Below are 14,236 nucleotides of genomic sequence, written 5' to 3'. Positions count from 1 at the left end.
CAATGCATGTTGGCTACCACTCTTTGGTTTTCTTATTTCATCAGGAGAGACTGATCTCCATCAGTGTACTTTTGTGTTTCATTTTTTATTAGGATAATCAATGTAATAGTGTGAGGGAAATGATTTCTTGAACAGATAGATAACTGCAGTGTTTCAGAAATGAGTGTATCTTAATGATATGACAAGGATTCCATTCATGACCTGCTGCTCTTTTAGTGTCTGCTGCTGAGTAAATTCAGAATGTAGAAATATTTTTGATTTAGGAAGAAAAACCACAGCTATTTATAAAAAACAAAACAAAAAAAACACAACCCAAGTCTGACTCTATTTTAAATGAACTGAATTATGTTCTTCTCTTCCTTTACATGAGCCAAATAGCAGATTTAAATGACATAGATGTATGGGGAACCAGCCACATTCTTGAAGTTTTTATCTTTTAGCATGTAAATTTTGTTACAAAATCAATCCAGTCTTTTAAAGATCCGCTTATACTTGTACTGCAATTGGAAAAGCTGTGAGAGTAAACTGGTCACAGATTTCAGTTGTTTTTTTTTCCCCCCATGTTCAGAGTATTTTAAGAGTTTAATTTTTTTGTTTGTTAAAAACTTCTCTTGTACTGTACTCTCCCCTTAACAAACTTGTTTGAAATGCAATTATGAAAAATATTTCTGGTCTTTCTTGTTACAAGGACAGGACACAAGTACAAAGGAAAAAGGTGATAACAAAATTAATCCTTCGTTGACAAAGAGATAATAAAACACTAGGAGAACAAAATACTTCTGATTGATGAGGTGTAAGCAAAAGGAATTATAATAGTTTCAACTAAACACCCTCTTGCTACTTTCACGTATCATACAGGTTTTAGCCAATGTCATTGAGTACATGCTCTTTTTAGAGTAGAAAACTTTTTTCCTCGGCACCTAGCTGTGATGCACGTAACATGTGGATGTGTTAGCAATTGTGGCATCAGTATTATGCTGTAATCTCATGGTGCTTCATAAAGAACCAAGTGCATAATTATTTAAAAGCTGGGATATTGGCAGTCTAAAAAGAAAAGGAACAGTACTGCAAAAATACCAAAGATATAAGCATTTACAAAATTGTAGAAACTTGGCTTGCTACAGCTGGATAAAAATAAATAAAAATACAGTTGTGTGTAATTATAACTGTAAAACCTTTAGTTTGAAGCATATCTTCAGATGTGATATTTAATCCATTTTCTTTGTGCCATCTTGTGGATAAATCAAAAATTACTGTGAGAAGCATATAACTTGATGCAATTATATTAATGCTTCCAAAACTGTTGTGATTTTAGTCAGGCTTTTTTAATCATACATCCTGTATAGGAAATGTAAAATAAAGTGTACTATCGTAATCTTTTTGTTTCAGATGCGTCTCCTGGAAGAAAACTTGAGGGATCACCAGAGAGCTCAAGATGAAGCAATAACAAAAACTCAGTTGTTAGAACAGACTGTGAAAGGCTTGGAGTATGAACTGGAGGCCAAAAACCACCTGAAAGATGACCGAGCAAGACAAATCAAATTAATGGAGGTAAAATACTTTATTAGAGTTTATTAAAGTAATATTTTTATTTCATATGAATGTATGAGGGAACAAAATAAGTTTGTTGTTGAAAATTTGTAAATATTATTCATCAAGTGTATGTGTTAGCTTTTTTCCAGAGACATTTTCCCTTTTCAAGCCTATTCTTTCAAACAGTTTGAGTCCTTGAAGTTTAAGGAGGAATGGCTGGGTAGCAATCCCAAAGACGATGAAAGGATGGGAGAACAGTATGCTGAAAATAGGTTTTTTTGTTTTTTTTTTTTCTTTTGTTCCATTTAGGACAAATTATCTCACCTGGAACTTGAGCTTGATGAAGAAAAGAATAATTCGGATTTGTTGTCTGAGAGGATCAGTAGATGCAGAGAACAGGTACTCATTTTGTTCAAGGTTTATAGCCATGATTGAACATACGCCTCCAGATCACCACAGACTATTTTTTTTCCTCCTATTTTTATAACTGGAAAAAAAGAAACATAATTGAGTTACTAATTGCCCAGGATTATCTGCAAAAGTTATTCCATATTGCAGACAGAACTCAAACTTTCCTCATTTCTGTTCTTGTGAATATTCATTTTCTGTATGTTCCTAGAAAAGGTAGCCTTTTACCCACAAAATTTTTGGAATAGAGGTCAGTTAGAGATATCATTTAGAGCATTGTAAAATAGAAGGAAAAATGTAAGTTGATCCTGACAATTCTTGAAGTTTAAAACTTCAGAGCTTGAAAAAATTTACTTGGATTTCTAATGAATGTAGGTATAAAATGTGACTAATATGTGGAATTCTGATCTATACTCTGGCAACACACATAGATGATTGTATGTTCTGTTAATCTATATGCTAGTTTCAAAAGAAGAACTGCAGTAATGAAGTAGGCCATCATATGAGAATCCTTATTGCAAAGAAGGCAGAGCTTTGGAACTTAATTAGTGAAGTTAGCTGAACTGAAGATGCTGGCCAGTTTCAGCAGAGAAGCAGCTTTATTTTAATCCCAAGTGTTAAAACTGATTAAGGTATACTGAAGAAAAGATGGGTAACAAAAAGTTTTTCGACATAAAAACGTCAGTAATTAGTTTGAGAAATGTTAGGTCAATAAATAAAATACCCAAAAAGAGAGGAGAAAGGATTTATTAGCATAGTTACGTCACGTGGGGCAGAAAACTTAAAGATACTGTAAGATTTGCCAAGGTAACTTCAAACAAATGACAAAGAGGTTCTTGACTGTCTAAAAAGAAGTTGTGAGAATTGTATGTTTAATTATAAATCAATATAAAAAGTAATCCAGATACACTCTCTGAAATTAGTGAGTATTTTACCCATGTGTTTATTAAGGTCAGTGGCTGGGGGGAGGTGGAATGAGCTGACAGAAATGAGGCCATTGAGCAGGATATCACCAAGTCTAAGAAGATTTAAAAGTTCATTATTCTGAAGAAAGACCTTAATAATAACATTCGAGATTTCTGAATGATATAATGTGAAATTATAGGTCCTGTAACAAAGATCTGTAATAAGTCAGAAAAACAGAGAGTACTTCCTGAGGAAAAAGTAACTAGAGCATCCGCAGGTCCAGTAGTCAGTAGTATGCAAGTTGTTGTTTAGTTCACAGAGAGGAATTTGTTCTTGTGGATGTCTTACAGTGTCAAGGTGTAGAAAAATGTTCTTTACCTTAGTTTTACATTCTGAAAAATATGAAACTGATTCATGATTCATTACAGCTTGTCTACTACTATAGTTTCACATTAAGCATCAAATCTCATTAGTAGTTTCCTAGAAGTCTGGGAAACAATTTACTCTGAGATATACAACCCATGATTTTCTGCTCTAATTTCTTTCCCTACGAAAAAGATTTGCTGACATTCTTTAGAATAGCTTTAATTTCAGAGGGAGAATAGAAAATAAAATCATTGTCTTAGTTTCAGCTGGGATTAAATTGTTTTCTTCAGAGTGTCTGGTATGATGCCATGTTTTGGTTCTAGGAGAAAAACAATGTTGATAACACATGAATGTTTATAGTTGCTGCTAAGCAGTGTTGTACAGAACTGAGACCATTCTCAGTAAGGAAATGGGAGGGAACAGAATTAGGACTGTCTTAAACTGGCCAAAGGGATACGCTACGCTATATGACATCATGCAGAAGGAGTTTTGAAGGGGATGGGTGTTTGTCTTTCTCTCTTCCTCTGCTCAGGGAGCCAGCTGGACACTGGTTGGGAGGGGTGGTGAGCAATTGTGTTTGTCATAATTATTATTCTTTTCCTTTTCTCTATCTTAGTAAATTGTTTTATCTCAACCTACGACTTCTACTGTTTTTTTGTTCTCTCCCCATCCCACTGGGAAGCTGGGAGGAGTGGGAGAAGGCTTTGTGGTGCTTAGCACTTGCTAGGTGAAACCACATCATAAATTTAAATAAGTGTGCTAGCGTTTGGCTTCCATTCCATGCATCGTCAAAACACCAGGGCTCCAGTACTACTGCTTGGGACACAAGTTATTGAGATTCTGTTTGATTGTGGTATAGTTTTTTGCTGTTATTTTGTTAATATTCTACAGACTCTCAGTGAATGAGGGAGTGAAACAGAACATGAGGGACCCATAATAATCTGAGGTCATGCTATTGTTAAAGTAGAAAGCCTTTAATACTGGAGTCTATGCCTGTGTTATAAGCCTGAATTAAAAACAAACACTGGTAGCTGCACAAGTGAGTACTATAGTAACTTAATTTGCTAGCTAAATAGAAACCTAAAATATAGATGGGTGACAAGAAAAGAAAAGAAAAAAAGTTTTATAAACAACAACAAGAAAGTTTATTTTGAGGTCTGAAGTTTCTCATTTCATGCATGAGTTACAGAATTTGCTTTGATTTGTTTTTATGCCAGAATGACTAAGTGGTCAAATTACTAAAGGGTATTTCAGGGTCTGCTAAGCATTTATAATGACTTGAGAAATGATAATAGATTTGTTTTGGTAATATCTGTGTTTCTTTAATTTTTTGTTATTATTTTAAATGTGTTATTTTAATATACTGATATAGAAGTATAATATTCAAATTACTAGTAAAACCATATTGAAATCACTACATGTGTTTTACATGAATTACGTGTATTTTACATTTGGATAATCGTTGGCATGGCTCATGGTTCACATTTCATTTACTGTGAAACGTTATTCCCTTTTTAACTTAAATACCCTTTTGAATCTGTTAATGGTAGCATCAGACGTTTCCATCTTCCCTAACTCATTCTCAAGAAATACCATGACAATATGGAAATTTTCAATTTTGCTGGCTTATTTAATTTTTTTAAAAAATTCTGTGCTTCACTTAAAATTAATCTACTCTGAGTTTATCATACTGTCTTTCTGCTTTGGCACTAATTTCTGAAGCACAAAGAATCCCATTCTTCAGCTATGATCTGTTTTAGTGTACATAGATAGAAAAGCGCTTGTGAGAAAGAAGTGGTTTCCATCTACTTCTGAAAATAAGTTTTACTAAAAATTCTCTGGAGTGAATGGCAGTCACTTTGCAAACTTCTGCGTAGATTTAGCTTGAAGGTGAACTTTGAAATGACTTTATTCCTTTATAGTGATACTTGTGATTCACTAATTCCTAATTCCTGTTCCAATAGACTTGCTCAATTATCCCAAAATGAGACAGAGAAGTCTTTAGCTTTGTTTATTTGGATAAAGGGAGAGTCCATGAAGGCTGCTCCCCTGTAGTGGCTCTCACAGTATCAGGGGCAGAGCACCCTTTTATCTTAACTTCAGGAACACACTGTTCCTCCTCCTTTCTTCATTGGATGAAGTACTAAGAGATTGCAGACTTCCTTGTCCACCTAATACAGGTTCTCCTTTGTATGTGACGTCTATCATACATTGCATGTACAATTAACCCCAACTTTATGCTGCCCATACTCTTAATAGAGTAATATTAATTACTCTATTAAGCCTCCTCAGCAAGTCTGAAGTTTGTAAGTTCGTGTTGTCAGTCTACCTTTGAAGCTTCTTTGGGTCTCAACTGGTTGTTCTTTCTGATAAATCTTATTTAGTGAGAGTTACTAGTGGTTTCTCTTTCCGATAAGCCTTATTTGCTGAGAGTGCAGTTATTCAAGTGGAGAAGAATTTGCAAGCCTTTACAAAATTTGCAAGGATGTTGAATACCTGGTTTGCAAGCCCCCTTTCTCTCACTAGTATATAGAAAGACAGCAGAGGCAGTAAAAGTCATCAATACTTCAGTGTCCTTATAATTGCAAAACTATTTTTATCTTTAATACAGCCGTTATGTTTTAAAAAGATCATAACAGCAAAAACAAAATCTTGATCCTCTGTTGCATTTTCATCATCTTTGTAGAAGTTGGTTTTGACTTAATCATTGGACCTTTTCATTACTAATGAAAGCATTGGATCCAGGTTGAATGGGGCTTTGAGCAACCTGGTCTAGAGGGAGGTGTCCTTGCCTATAGCAGAAGGGTTGGAACTACGTGATCTTAAAGGTCCAACCCAAACCATTATATGATTCCATGATCCTTTCTTTGCTGCTGATCTGTGTTGTCTCTTCTACACAGCATAGAGCTTACCTATCACCTCCTTATCACATCATTTTCTTCTTCAGTTATTAACACATGAATGCCTTTCTTAATTTGATCCATAAAGTTATCTTTGTTGCAAATTCCTTAATTCTCAACTACCTTGTACAAATGGGGTTGCTTCTCTGTACATATGTTGCTTCATCTTGTTCTGGTTTTCTGAGCAGTGGTATTGCAGTGGTATTATTGTTCCCCCTCTACTCTGCTCTTGTGAGGCCCCATCTGCAGTACTGCGTCCAAGTCTGGAGCCCCCAATACAAGAAAGACAGGGAGCTGTTGGAGAGGGTCCAGAGGAGGGCCACAAAGATGATCAGGGGACTGGAGCACCTCCCCTATGAAGACAGGCTGAAGGAGCTGGGCTTGTTCAGCCTGGAGAAAAGAAGGCTGCAGGGTGACCTCATTGCAGCCTTTCAGTACCTAAAGGGAGCCTACAAGCAGGAGGGGAATCAACTCTTTGAAAGGGGAAATGGTTTTAAGCTGAGGGAAGGGAGATTTAGGTTGGACGTCAGGGGGAAATTCTTTCCAGAGAGAGTGGTGAGGTACTGGAACAGGCTGCCCAGAGAGGTTGTGGATGCCCCATCCCTGGAGGTGTTCAAGGCCAGATTGGATGGGGCCCTGGGCAGTTTGGTCTAGCATTAGGTGGGATGGTTGGTGGCCCTGCGTGTGGCAGGGGGGTTGGAGATTCATGATCCTTGAGGTCCCTTCCAACCCTGGCAATTCTGTGATTCTGTGGTTGCCTTGGATAAAGTATGTGTTGATATATATTTCTATATTGTACACTCAGACTTGCTTCTGGTTGATTTTTTTGTTGATATGAGAATGGAGGATGATTTAATAACCTAAACTTTGTAATAGGTTTTTAGAATTGCTTTTTATTGTAGTTTTGTGTGTGTTTTCCTCAAATCATAGAATCTTAAAACAGTTCACGTTGGAAGGGACCGTTATTGATCATCTAGTCCAGTCCTACTACTATGCTCAATTAGCTCCTATGAGAATTTTTTATCTCAGAGGTTTTCATGTTTTTGTTTGTTTCTTTGCATACATACCAACTCTAATTACCAAAGAACCCAAGGGAAAGTGGACAAACAAAACAAACAAACAGACAAAAACTAGCCCACATCCAGAGCTTGTGCTGAAACTGATAAATCATTGTAAAGCTGAAATACCAATTACCCCTTAGCTGTGAGTGGCATAGGTTAGGACTGTCATTCACGGTTTCTCAAAAATCACTTTTAAGTTTATTCATTACCTTTGAAAAGTAATAGTGTAGAATTCAAATTCTCTGTCTAAATAGCTCAAAACTTGAGGACTTCTCCAACTTCTAAGATTATTAAAGAAGGATGGATCATATCTTATTAGATATTTTAATTGATAAGGTACTAGTGAGAGCACTCAGCTGCCTTTTGAGTTTGAAGGGAGCAAGGACAAAGGACAAGGGTGCATCTTACTAAGTGATGTTTTTTGTCCACAAACAGGTGAAACCAAATACCTCTTGCAATTTTGTTTTTTGTGAGCATATTTGAAAAATACTTGAGATAACCTCATCAATGTTTCTGTCCTGTGAAAATGCACATGTGAGTTGCTGACTTAAGTGTTTTTTTTTCCCCAGGAAGTTTTCATTGCAATTTTAAAATAAATACTGAAAGATAAAGTTGCATTGATGAGTCTTTCGCTTCCTTTTAGTAAAGCATTCCAAATGGGTAGCTAGCTGATACCAGGAGTGGAAAAGGCAAACAAATGAAAATGTGGAAACAAAGGTTGCTTTTCTCTTATGAAAAATTGAGGGTTTTTTCTTGCTTTTATAGCTTTTTGTTGTTGTTGTTGTTAAACATCTCTTATATATTTGAGAACTATGTTTATATGCTAGGTTTATTTTGTTTGCATATATATGCACATGCCTGCATACACGTGTATGTGCATATATCTCACATATGTATACATGTGTATGCTTATGCATGGAAAAATCAATAATATGTGTGTATATGGAAAAAAGGTCTAATGCGAGTGATTACATGGAAGTGTGAATGTATATGCATATACAAAAAATAGAATCACTAATATAAAAGACAACTGCACATACTCATTAAAACTTTCAGAATGTGTTTGTGCTCTCTCCCAGAAGTGAAAAGCTGGATTGTATTGACACAACTCAGAGAGGTTGAGGTTCTTTTTGAAATCCTTTAAGCTGAGTGGGCTTATGTCATCTGAAAGTTACTTGGTCCAGTAGTTGCCACCTTAAAGATACTTCCATAAAGCACAGGAGAGAAAAGATTTAAGTAATCTCTCATTAAATAACTTCGGTGATTTTTAATTAGTGTATTTAAAGAAAAAAAGAAGTCAGTGTCTGAAAGCTTCTATGCAACAAGAAAAGCTTTAAGGAAATTAATCAGCTGTTAGCAGAGCACAGCCATGTGCTAACATTTGTAGTCCAGTAACTGGTATGACCTTAGTTTTCAGGAATGCATCCTACTGTTCTGAAAAGATTCTGTGACATAACATATGCAACTGCATGTATTACCATCACTGTGTGTATTCATATATTGCTTTGAAAGCTGTAGAAACAAATGGCATTTTTTGAACATGTGATTAACTGAAAATACAGCTTTTAATATTACAGTGTGGTTTTAAAAAAAAATGGCTTAAGGTAATGTTTTGTGTACTCTGCTGGTTTAACCTTCACATTTTCAGTGTTGCTGTGCTTTTTTTTTTAACGCAAGAATTCGAAATAGCTTTGACAGACCTTTAGTGGAATAAATCTGAAATTTAGTGTTGTACAGCTGATACTGTGTTTCTGCAAGTTAATACATAACTGTTGTAAAGCAGGATAGAAAACTAGAAGCTTCAATAACAGCTGTCAGGCAGTTCAGAGTTTCTCTCTGATCTTCAGAATATTTTTTTCAGTCAAGTAGTAAGATAAAGCAAAAAATGTATTCTTATGTTGATTCTATATGGAGCAGTTAGTTTTTCAGCATTTTACATATGGAGAATACATTTTTCTGATGGCTATTGAATGTGCAACTGAAATTTTAACAGCCATTTTTACAGAAGTGCTTTTTAAAACAAACAAGAGTTAACATACAGATCCAGAAGTCACTGCCCTCTTGCTATATGCAAGACATAAAATTGACCATTTTCATGAAGGGAAAGATGTTCACATCTAGTATACATCAAGACTTGTTGAAAAAGAAATTTTTTTTCACAGGTATAGAAAACTGTTAACAGTCTGTAGGGTTTCTCTGTAGATGCAATTTTTATGTGCTTAGCAAGGTCAAACTTTAAAGTAGACTATCCAGCAGCCTAAAGGTAAGGTGCTTGTTCAGCTTGTCAGACTTAAGGATGAGGAAAACAATGATAGAAGGTGTTTGAAGACTGATGTGACACTCTGGAATTCAGCTATTTACCACATGATATATCTCTAATGTAGTATTTTAAGAGTTTATTGCCCTGCTACAGAATAAATATAAGTATATATCTCAAAAGAGAAAATTTTGTACAAGATTGTAATTGTAAACTTCATTTGGAATTATGCATATGTCTTGAGTTCTAAGAAAGAGCAAGTTTTTTCTCATTTTGTAGAAATAAGTACTTTATTTATGCACATGTATATATGTACATACACATATATATGTATATGCAGACAGTATCATACAGACATATAAATCAAATCTTTAAAATTCCTGTTTTTTCTTTCTTCAATAGATTGAACAAATGAGAACAGAACTACTTCAGGAAAGAGCTACAAAGCAAGATTTGGAATGTGACAAGATTTCTTTGGAAAGACAGGTAATTGCAGCTATCATACGATCGTATTAACAAGATAATAGGCCAGGTGACTCTTTTCATTAGGAAATTCTAATAAGTCTGTAAGGAATTCAGTATTCAGTAGCTAGCTCTATCCCACTAGAATACACTGCTGGACGTTTGTGTTACTAAGAACAGATTATGAACTATGAGCATCTTAATACTGATACTCAGAAGAAAATATTGTAATATTATAATATACTATAATTATTATATTATGTAAATCCTTTGACTGCTTTTGGAGGAGCTGTCCTTCAAAGTCTTTGACAGTATTAAAGGAACACTGTTGATCTTGATCATTGTTTTAAGCAATTACAACTCTGAGTACTTTTAAGATATGCTTAAAGGTATCTTTTTAAAGATACTCTTAAAGACAAGCGCAAACAAGTGAAAAAGTAATATCTTCAAGAAAAGATACAGATTTGACAGAAAACTTCTACTCTTTGTCTGGGAGGGAATACAGTTCATATGTTTCAATGGCTGTGATAGAAAGCATATTACAATTATTTTCTAGCTTTTAGCAGTATGTTTATTCTGCAGCTCAGCAGTCTTCAGAAGGAAGGTACTAATAGCCCCCAGCTGAAACAGAGAGGAAAGGTATCTTCATAAATCATAGTCTTAGAGACAGTCTCAAGAACAAAATACAAACTGTAATGGGGATTTAGAGAATATGTTTATACCAGATGCCAAATTTAGTGGTTTTAATTCTGTGAAAGTTAATTACGTGTATTTGATTATTATTTTTTTTATTATTAATTGTATTAGAAGAAAGAATGCCACCTAGTGGTATACCTTATGTATCCAATTTATATTGTTTTAAGATTGTATTTGTTAATATGAGCATGTATGTAGTAATCATGTGTGTCCAAACATAGAACAAGGACTTAAAGAGCCGAATCCTTCACCTGGAAGGTTCTTACCGATCCAGTAAAGAAGGACTTGTTGCTCAAATGGAAGCAAGGATCACAGAGCTAGAAGAACGACTTGAAAATGAAGAGAGGTAAAGCTGATTATGTTAAGATTAAAACATATATGTTTGTATATGTCTTCTTGCTTATATTGAATATCTAATATAACAGCTTAGTTTTTGATTATTTTTTTTCACAAGCACTGATTAACTGCTTGCTGTTATATGTAGGTGTTGCAAGTTTAATTTTGAACAAAATCATGTAAGAAATTGCATTATATGTTTAAAACTGAGCACAGTGCTAACATAGTTACATACCTCATTATTTTAGCAATGTCTAGTATCAGTTACAGGCTTAGAAATACTAGCTGTAGTTGAACATTGCAGTTTTCATGTTCACTTCATTGTTTAAGCTTGAAGAAAATTTTATATAAATATTGCATGGGATCGATTAAAAAAAAAAAAAGCAGTTACTAGTATTTATTTACCTTTAAGATACTGCTAAGGAATTAGCAGGATTTGAAAGTACTATAGTTCCTTTTCTTACAGGCTTGTCCTATGTTTGTTTTTCCAGGGATAGGGCTAATTTCCAACTAAGTAACCGCAGACTTGAGAGAAAAGTGAAGGAGTTAATGTTGCAAGTAGATGATGAACATCTCTCATTGACTGACCAGAAGGATCAGGTAGAGGAAAAAACAAATGTACTAGTAGTCTTAATATCAAATATTTACATGAATCATCACATGTACAAAACATTTCTAAGGAATGTAGTAGGTACTGATTACTTGGTTCTTCATGAAGTCGCATTTAATGAGATTTGCAGTTCCCATTGTCATCATGTTCATTTCATTAATATTTATGATTTAATAATAGTAAATTATTACCAGTTTCTAAACTTATGAAAATGAAGCACTTGTAGCAGCATTGCTGTGATTACAAAATAAAGCAAATAGCAGTCAGTATATGGTCTATATATGATATAATGCAGCAAGAATAGCATATTCTATCTTGTAAAATTTTATTTGAAGAAGCTACTTATTGTTAAGGCAAGTGTTAAGCATATATTGATATTCTCATAGCAATGTGTTTTGCCATTTCTGTGGTCTTCATTGATTCCTTGCTTAAAACATGTTTTATTTCAGTACATGGGTCAATTAGTTAATATTATGCCGAAAGAGTAAACAGTGAGTTTAAAAATTCAGACATCTATCATGGGAACAAATTCTTTTGGGTTAAACCAAAAAAATACATATTTTATAGTATCTGTCAGGTAAAGTTGCTTAGCTATCATGTTGTCTTACTCTATCAAAGCTATGTTGTTTGTTTGTTTGTTTGTTTTCCTTAAAAATTTTCTTTGATCTCTTTTCTCAGAGTTTAATGCTAGCTTTTGAGTATTTGTGAAGCGTAGTATTACAGTGTCATTACACTGGCAAAGTTGTCTTTATTCTCCCTCTCATAGATGCTGGAAGAATAAAGTTCCTTTATTAAAATAGTCCTCTAATCAGCTGACATGTAAATATTTCAGTTGAGTTTGCGTTTGAAAGCAATGAAGCGTCAAGTTGAAGAAGCTGAGGAAGAAATAGACAGACTGGAAAGTGCTAAAAAGAAACTCCAGAGAGACCTAGAAGAGCAACTAGATATGAATGAACAATTGCAAGGACAGCTTAATGCTGCAAAAAAGGAATTAAGGTAGGATAATGTGTCAGACCTTACAATGATGTGTCACTTGCCACTCAGTGTTGATTACTTGCTCCATTAGTCCCTCAGTTGGAGGCTTCCTGTAATAAACGTGAAGTTTTGTCATAAGCAGACATTTGAGAGGCAGAGCTGTGAAACTTCGTTTTCTTCCTCTGTAGATTTTCTTCATCATCCTTCAGAATGCTCTAGCTGCCCCTGTCTAGTGAATAATCACTGAAGTGGGGGATGAAAAATGGAAAGGAGTAGTAGAGCTTGCCATATGTGTAATTTGTAGTGATTAAATTTTCTATTTTTCTAAATTTTCTTATGACTGCGAGAAACATCTATCCTGTGTTTAGTTTTTCTCCAACATCATTGGGTATTTCAGTGTCAAAGTTCTCATTCTCTTGCATATTTCTTTTATGTAAGCTGTAGTCTATGATAAAATTCTACTATAAGAGCATGGATATATAACTTTCTTAAAAAATGCAAATGCTATTTTTGTGTTACAAGCTTTGCAAAAATATTCTGTATATTAATGTGCAGTTTTAATCATACAAGTGTGTGTATTTTTGTTTGTTTTGTAGACGAAAGAAGTCACCAAGTAAAGTGCTGACTGATTTTGATGATGATGACGATGATGATGAGTTCAGTACGGATGGCGATAGTCTCTGTGAAGCACCTTCAGGAAATAACTTTTCAAAAGATAATGACTCAATAATATAAAATAAGTATTGGCTCTGTGTTTCCTTTGAAAGTACTGGAAGAGTAACTTAAACTATCAAAAAATGGATATTTTAGAAGCCAAATGCCATAAAGGGATGTAAGATCTGGGAATTTGATGTTTCTGTCCATACTGTGCCATTTTCTTATTTAGATATCTTCTGTTTATTATAGAAAAAAGAACTGTGTTGTAAAACAGCTATAAAACATGGTTATATATAACTGCTACTGAAAACACAGGGATAACGTTTTGCCTTGGAATTGTGATTTTTGTTAAAATTCTGTTTAAGTAAAGAGCCACTTGAAAGTAATTCAAGTTCAGTTTGTAGTTATTAAAAGCTTTTTCACAAAAATTAAGGAAGACACAGATGATTATTTAATAATTGTAAGTACAGAAGAATGATATATAGATTGTAAATATTTTAAATCTAATCTTTCATTGACTACTTTAGTACTATTTTGTAAAGTTTTAAGTATTATATAAATCAGTTTAATATGTAGAATATCTAAATTTATACTGAATATTATACTTGGGTTTTAACTAAAAATAAAATATACCTTTTTTTGCATTACAGAGCAGATTCACACTTCCTGAGCCAGAAAGTACATTCCGATTTTGAAAACAGTTCCAAGTTATATTATATGTTGTTTAAGATGAAATGTAAATCCTGCCTGTTGACTTTAAAGGGACCATCACATCTGCATGATGAGTGAGGCTTGCCCACAACTTTCTTGCAAATTTTGGTTGGGAAAGCTTTGTCTTTGTAGGAGGTAAGGATGAAAATGAAATCAGAGATTACTTAGCATCTTCATTTCTTGAAGCGGAGTCCAAACTGCCAGGCACAGCACTATAGGCCTGCTTGTTTGAGGGCACTAGGACAGACTTAAAGTCTTTGAGGAGTCCTACTTGTTTCAGTAAAACTAGTTATGGCTTATGGATTAAGTACATGCTTAAATCTGTACATTATTTGATCCCAGAAAGTTGTGCACCTCG

The 14,236-nt window shown here is 34.3% G+C and overlaps 1 protein-coding gene across 5 annotated transcripts in view; it reads left to right on the top strand.

Annotated features, from left to right (window-relative positions):
- CGNL1 (cingulin like 1) overlaps positions 1-13,551 on the top strand; it is a 52,156-nt gene extending 38,605 nt beyond the window's left edge. For 4 of the 5 annotated variants that reach the window (XM_031616496.2, XM_031616497.2, XM_090148804.1 and 1 more), the window contains 7 exons: positions 1,390-1,551; positions 1,843-1,932; positions 9,834-9,917; positions 10,811-10,935; positions 11,417-11,525; positions 12,368-12,531; positions 13,107-13,551. In XM_031616496.2, the coding sequence (XP_031472356.2) occupies positions 1,390-1,551; positions 1,843-1,932; positions 9,834-9,917; positions 10,811-10,935; positions 11,417-11,525; positions 12,368-12,531; positions 13,107-13,245 (873 nt within the window). In that variant the 3' untranslated portion in view covers positions 13,246-13,551. The remainder of the gene's footprint in view (positions 1-1,389; positions 1,552-1,842; positions 1,933-9,833; positions 9,918-10,810; positions 10,936-11,416; positions 11,526-12,367; positions 12,532-13,106) is intronic. The other variant, XM_090148805.1, reaches the window with a different exon arrangement.
- The last annotated feature ends 685 nt before the right edge of the window (positions 13,552-14,236 follow it).

This window comes from Phasianus colchicus, chromosome 12, assembly GCF_987193195.1.
Source record: "Phasianus colchicus chromosome 12, bPhaCol1.hap1.1, whole genome shotgun sequence".
Lineage (NCBI taxonomy): Eukaryota > Metazoa > Chordata > Aves > Galliformes > Phasianidae > Phasianus > Phasianus colchicus.
This window is presented reverse-complemented; position numbering and strand designations above follow the sequence as displayed.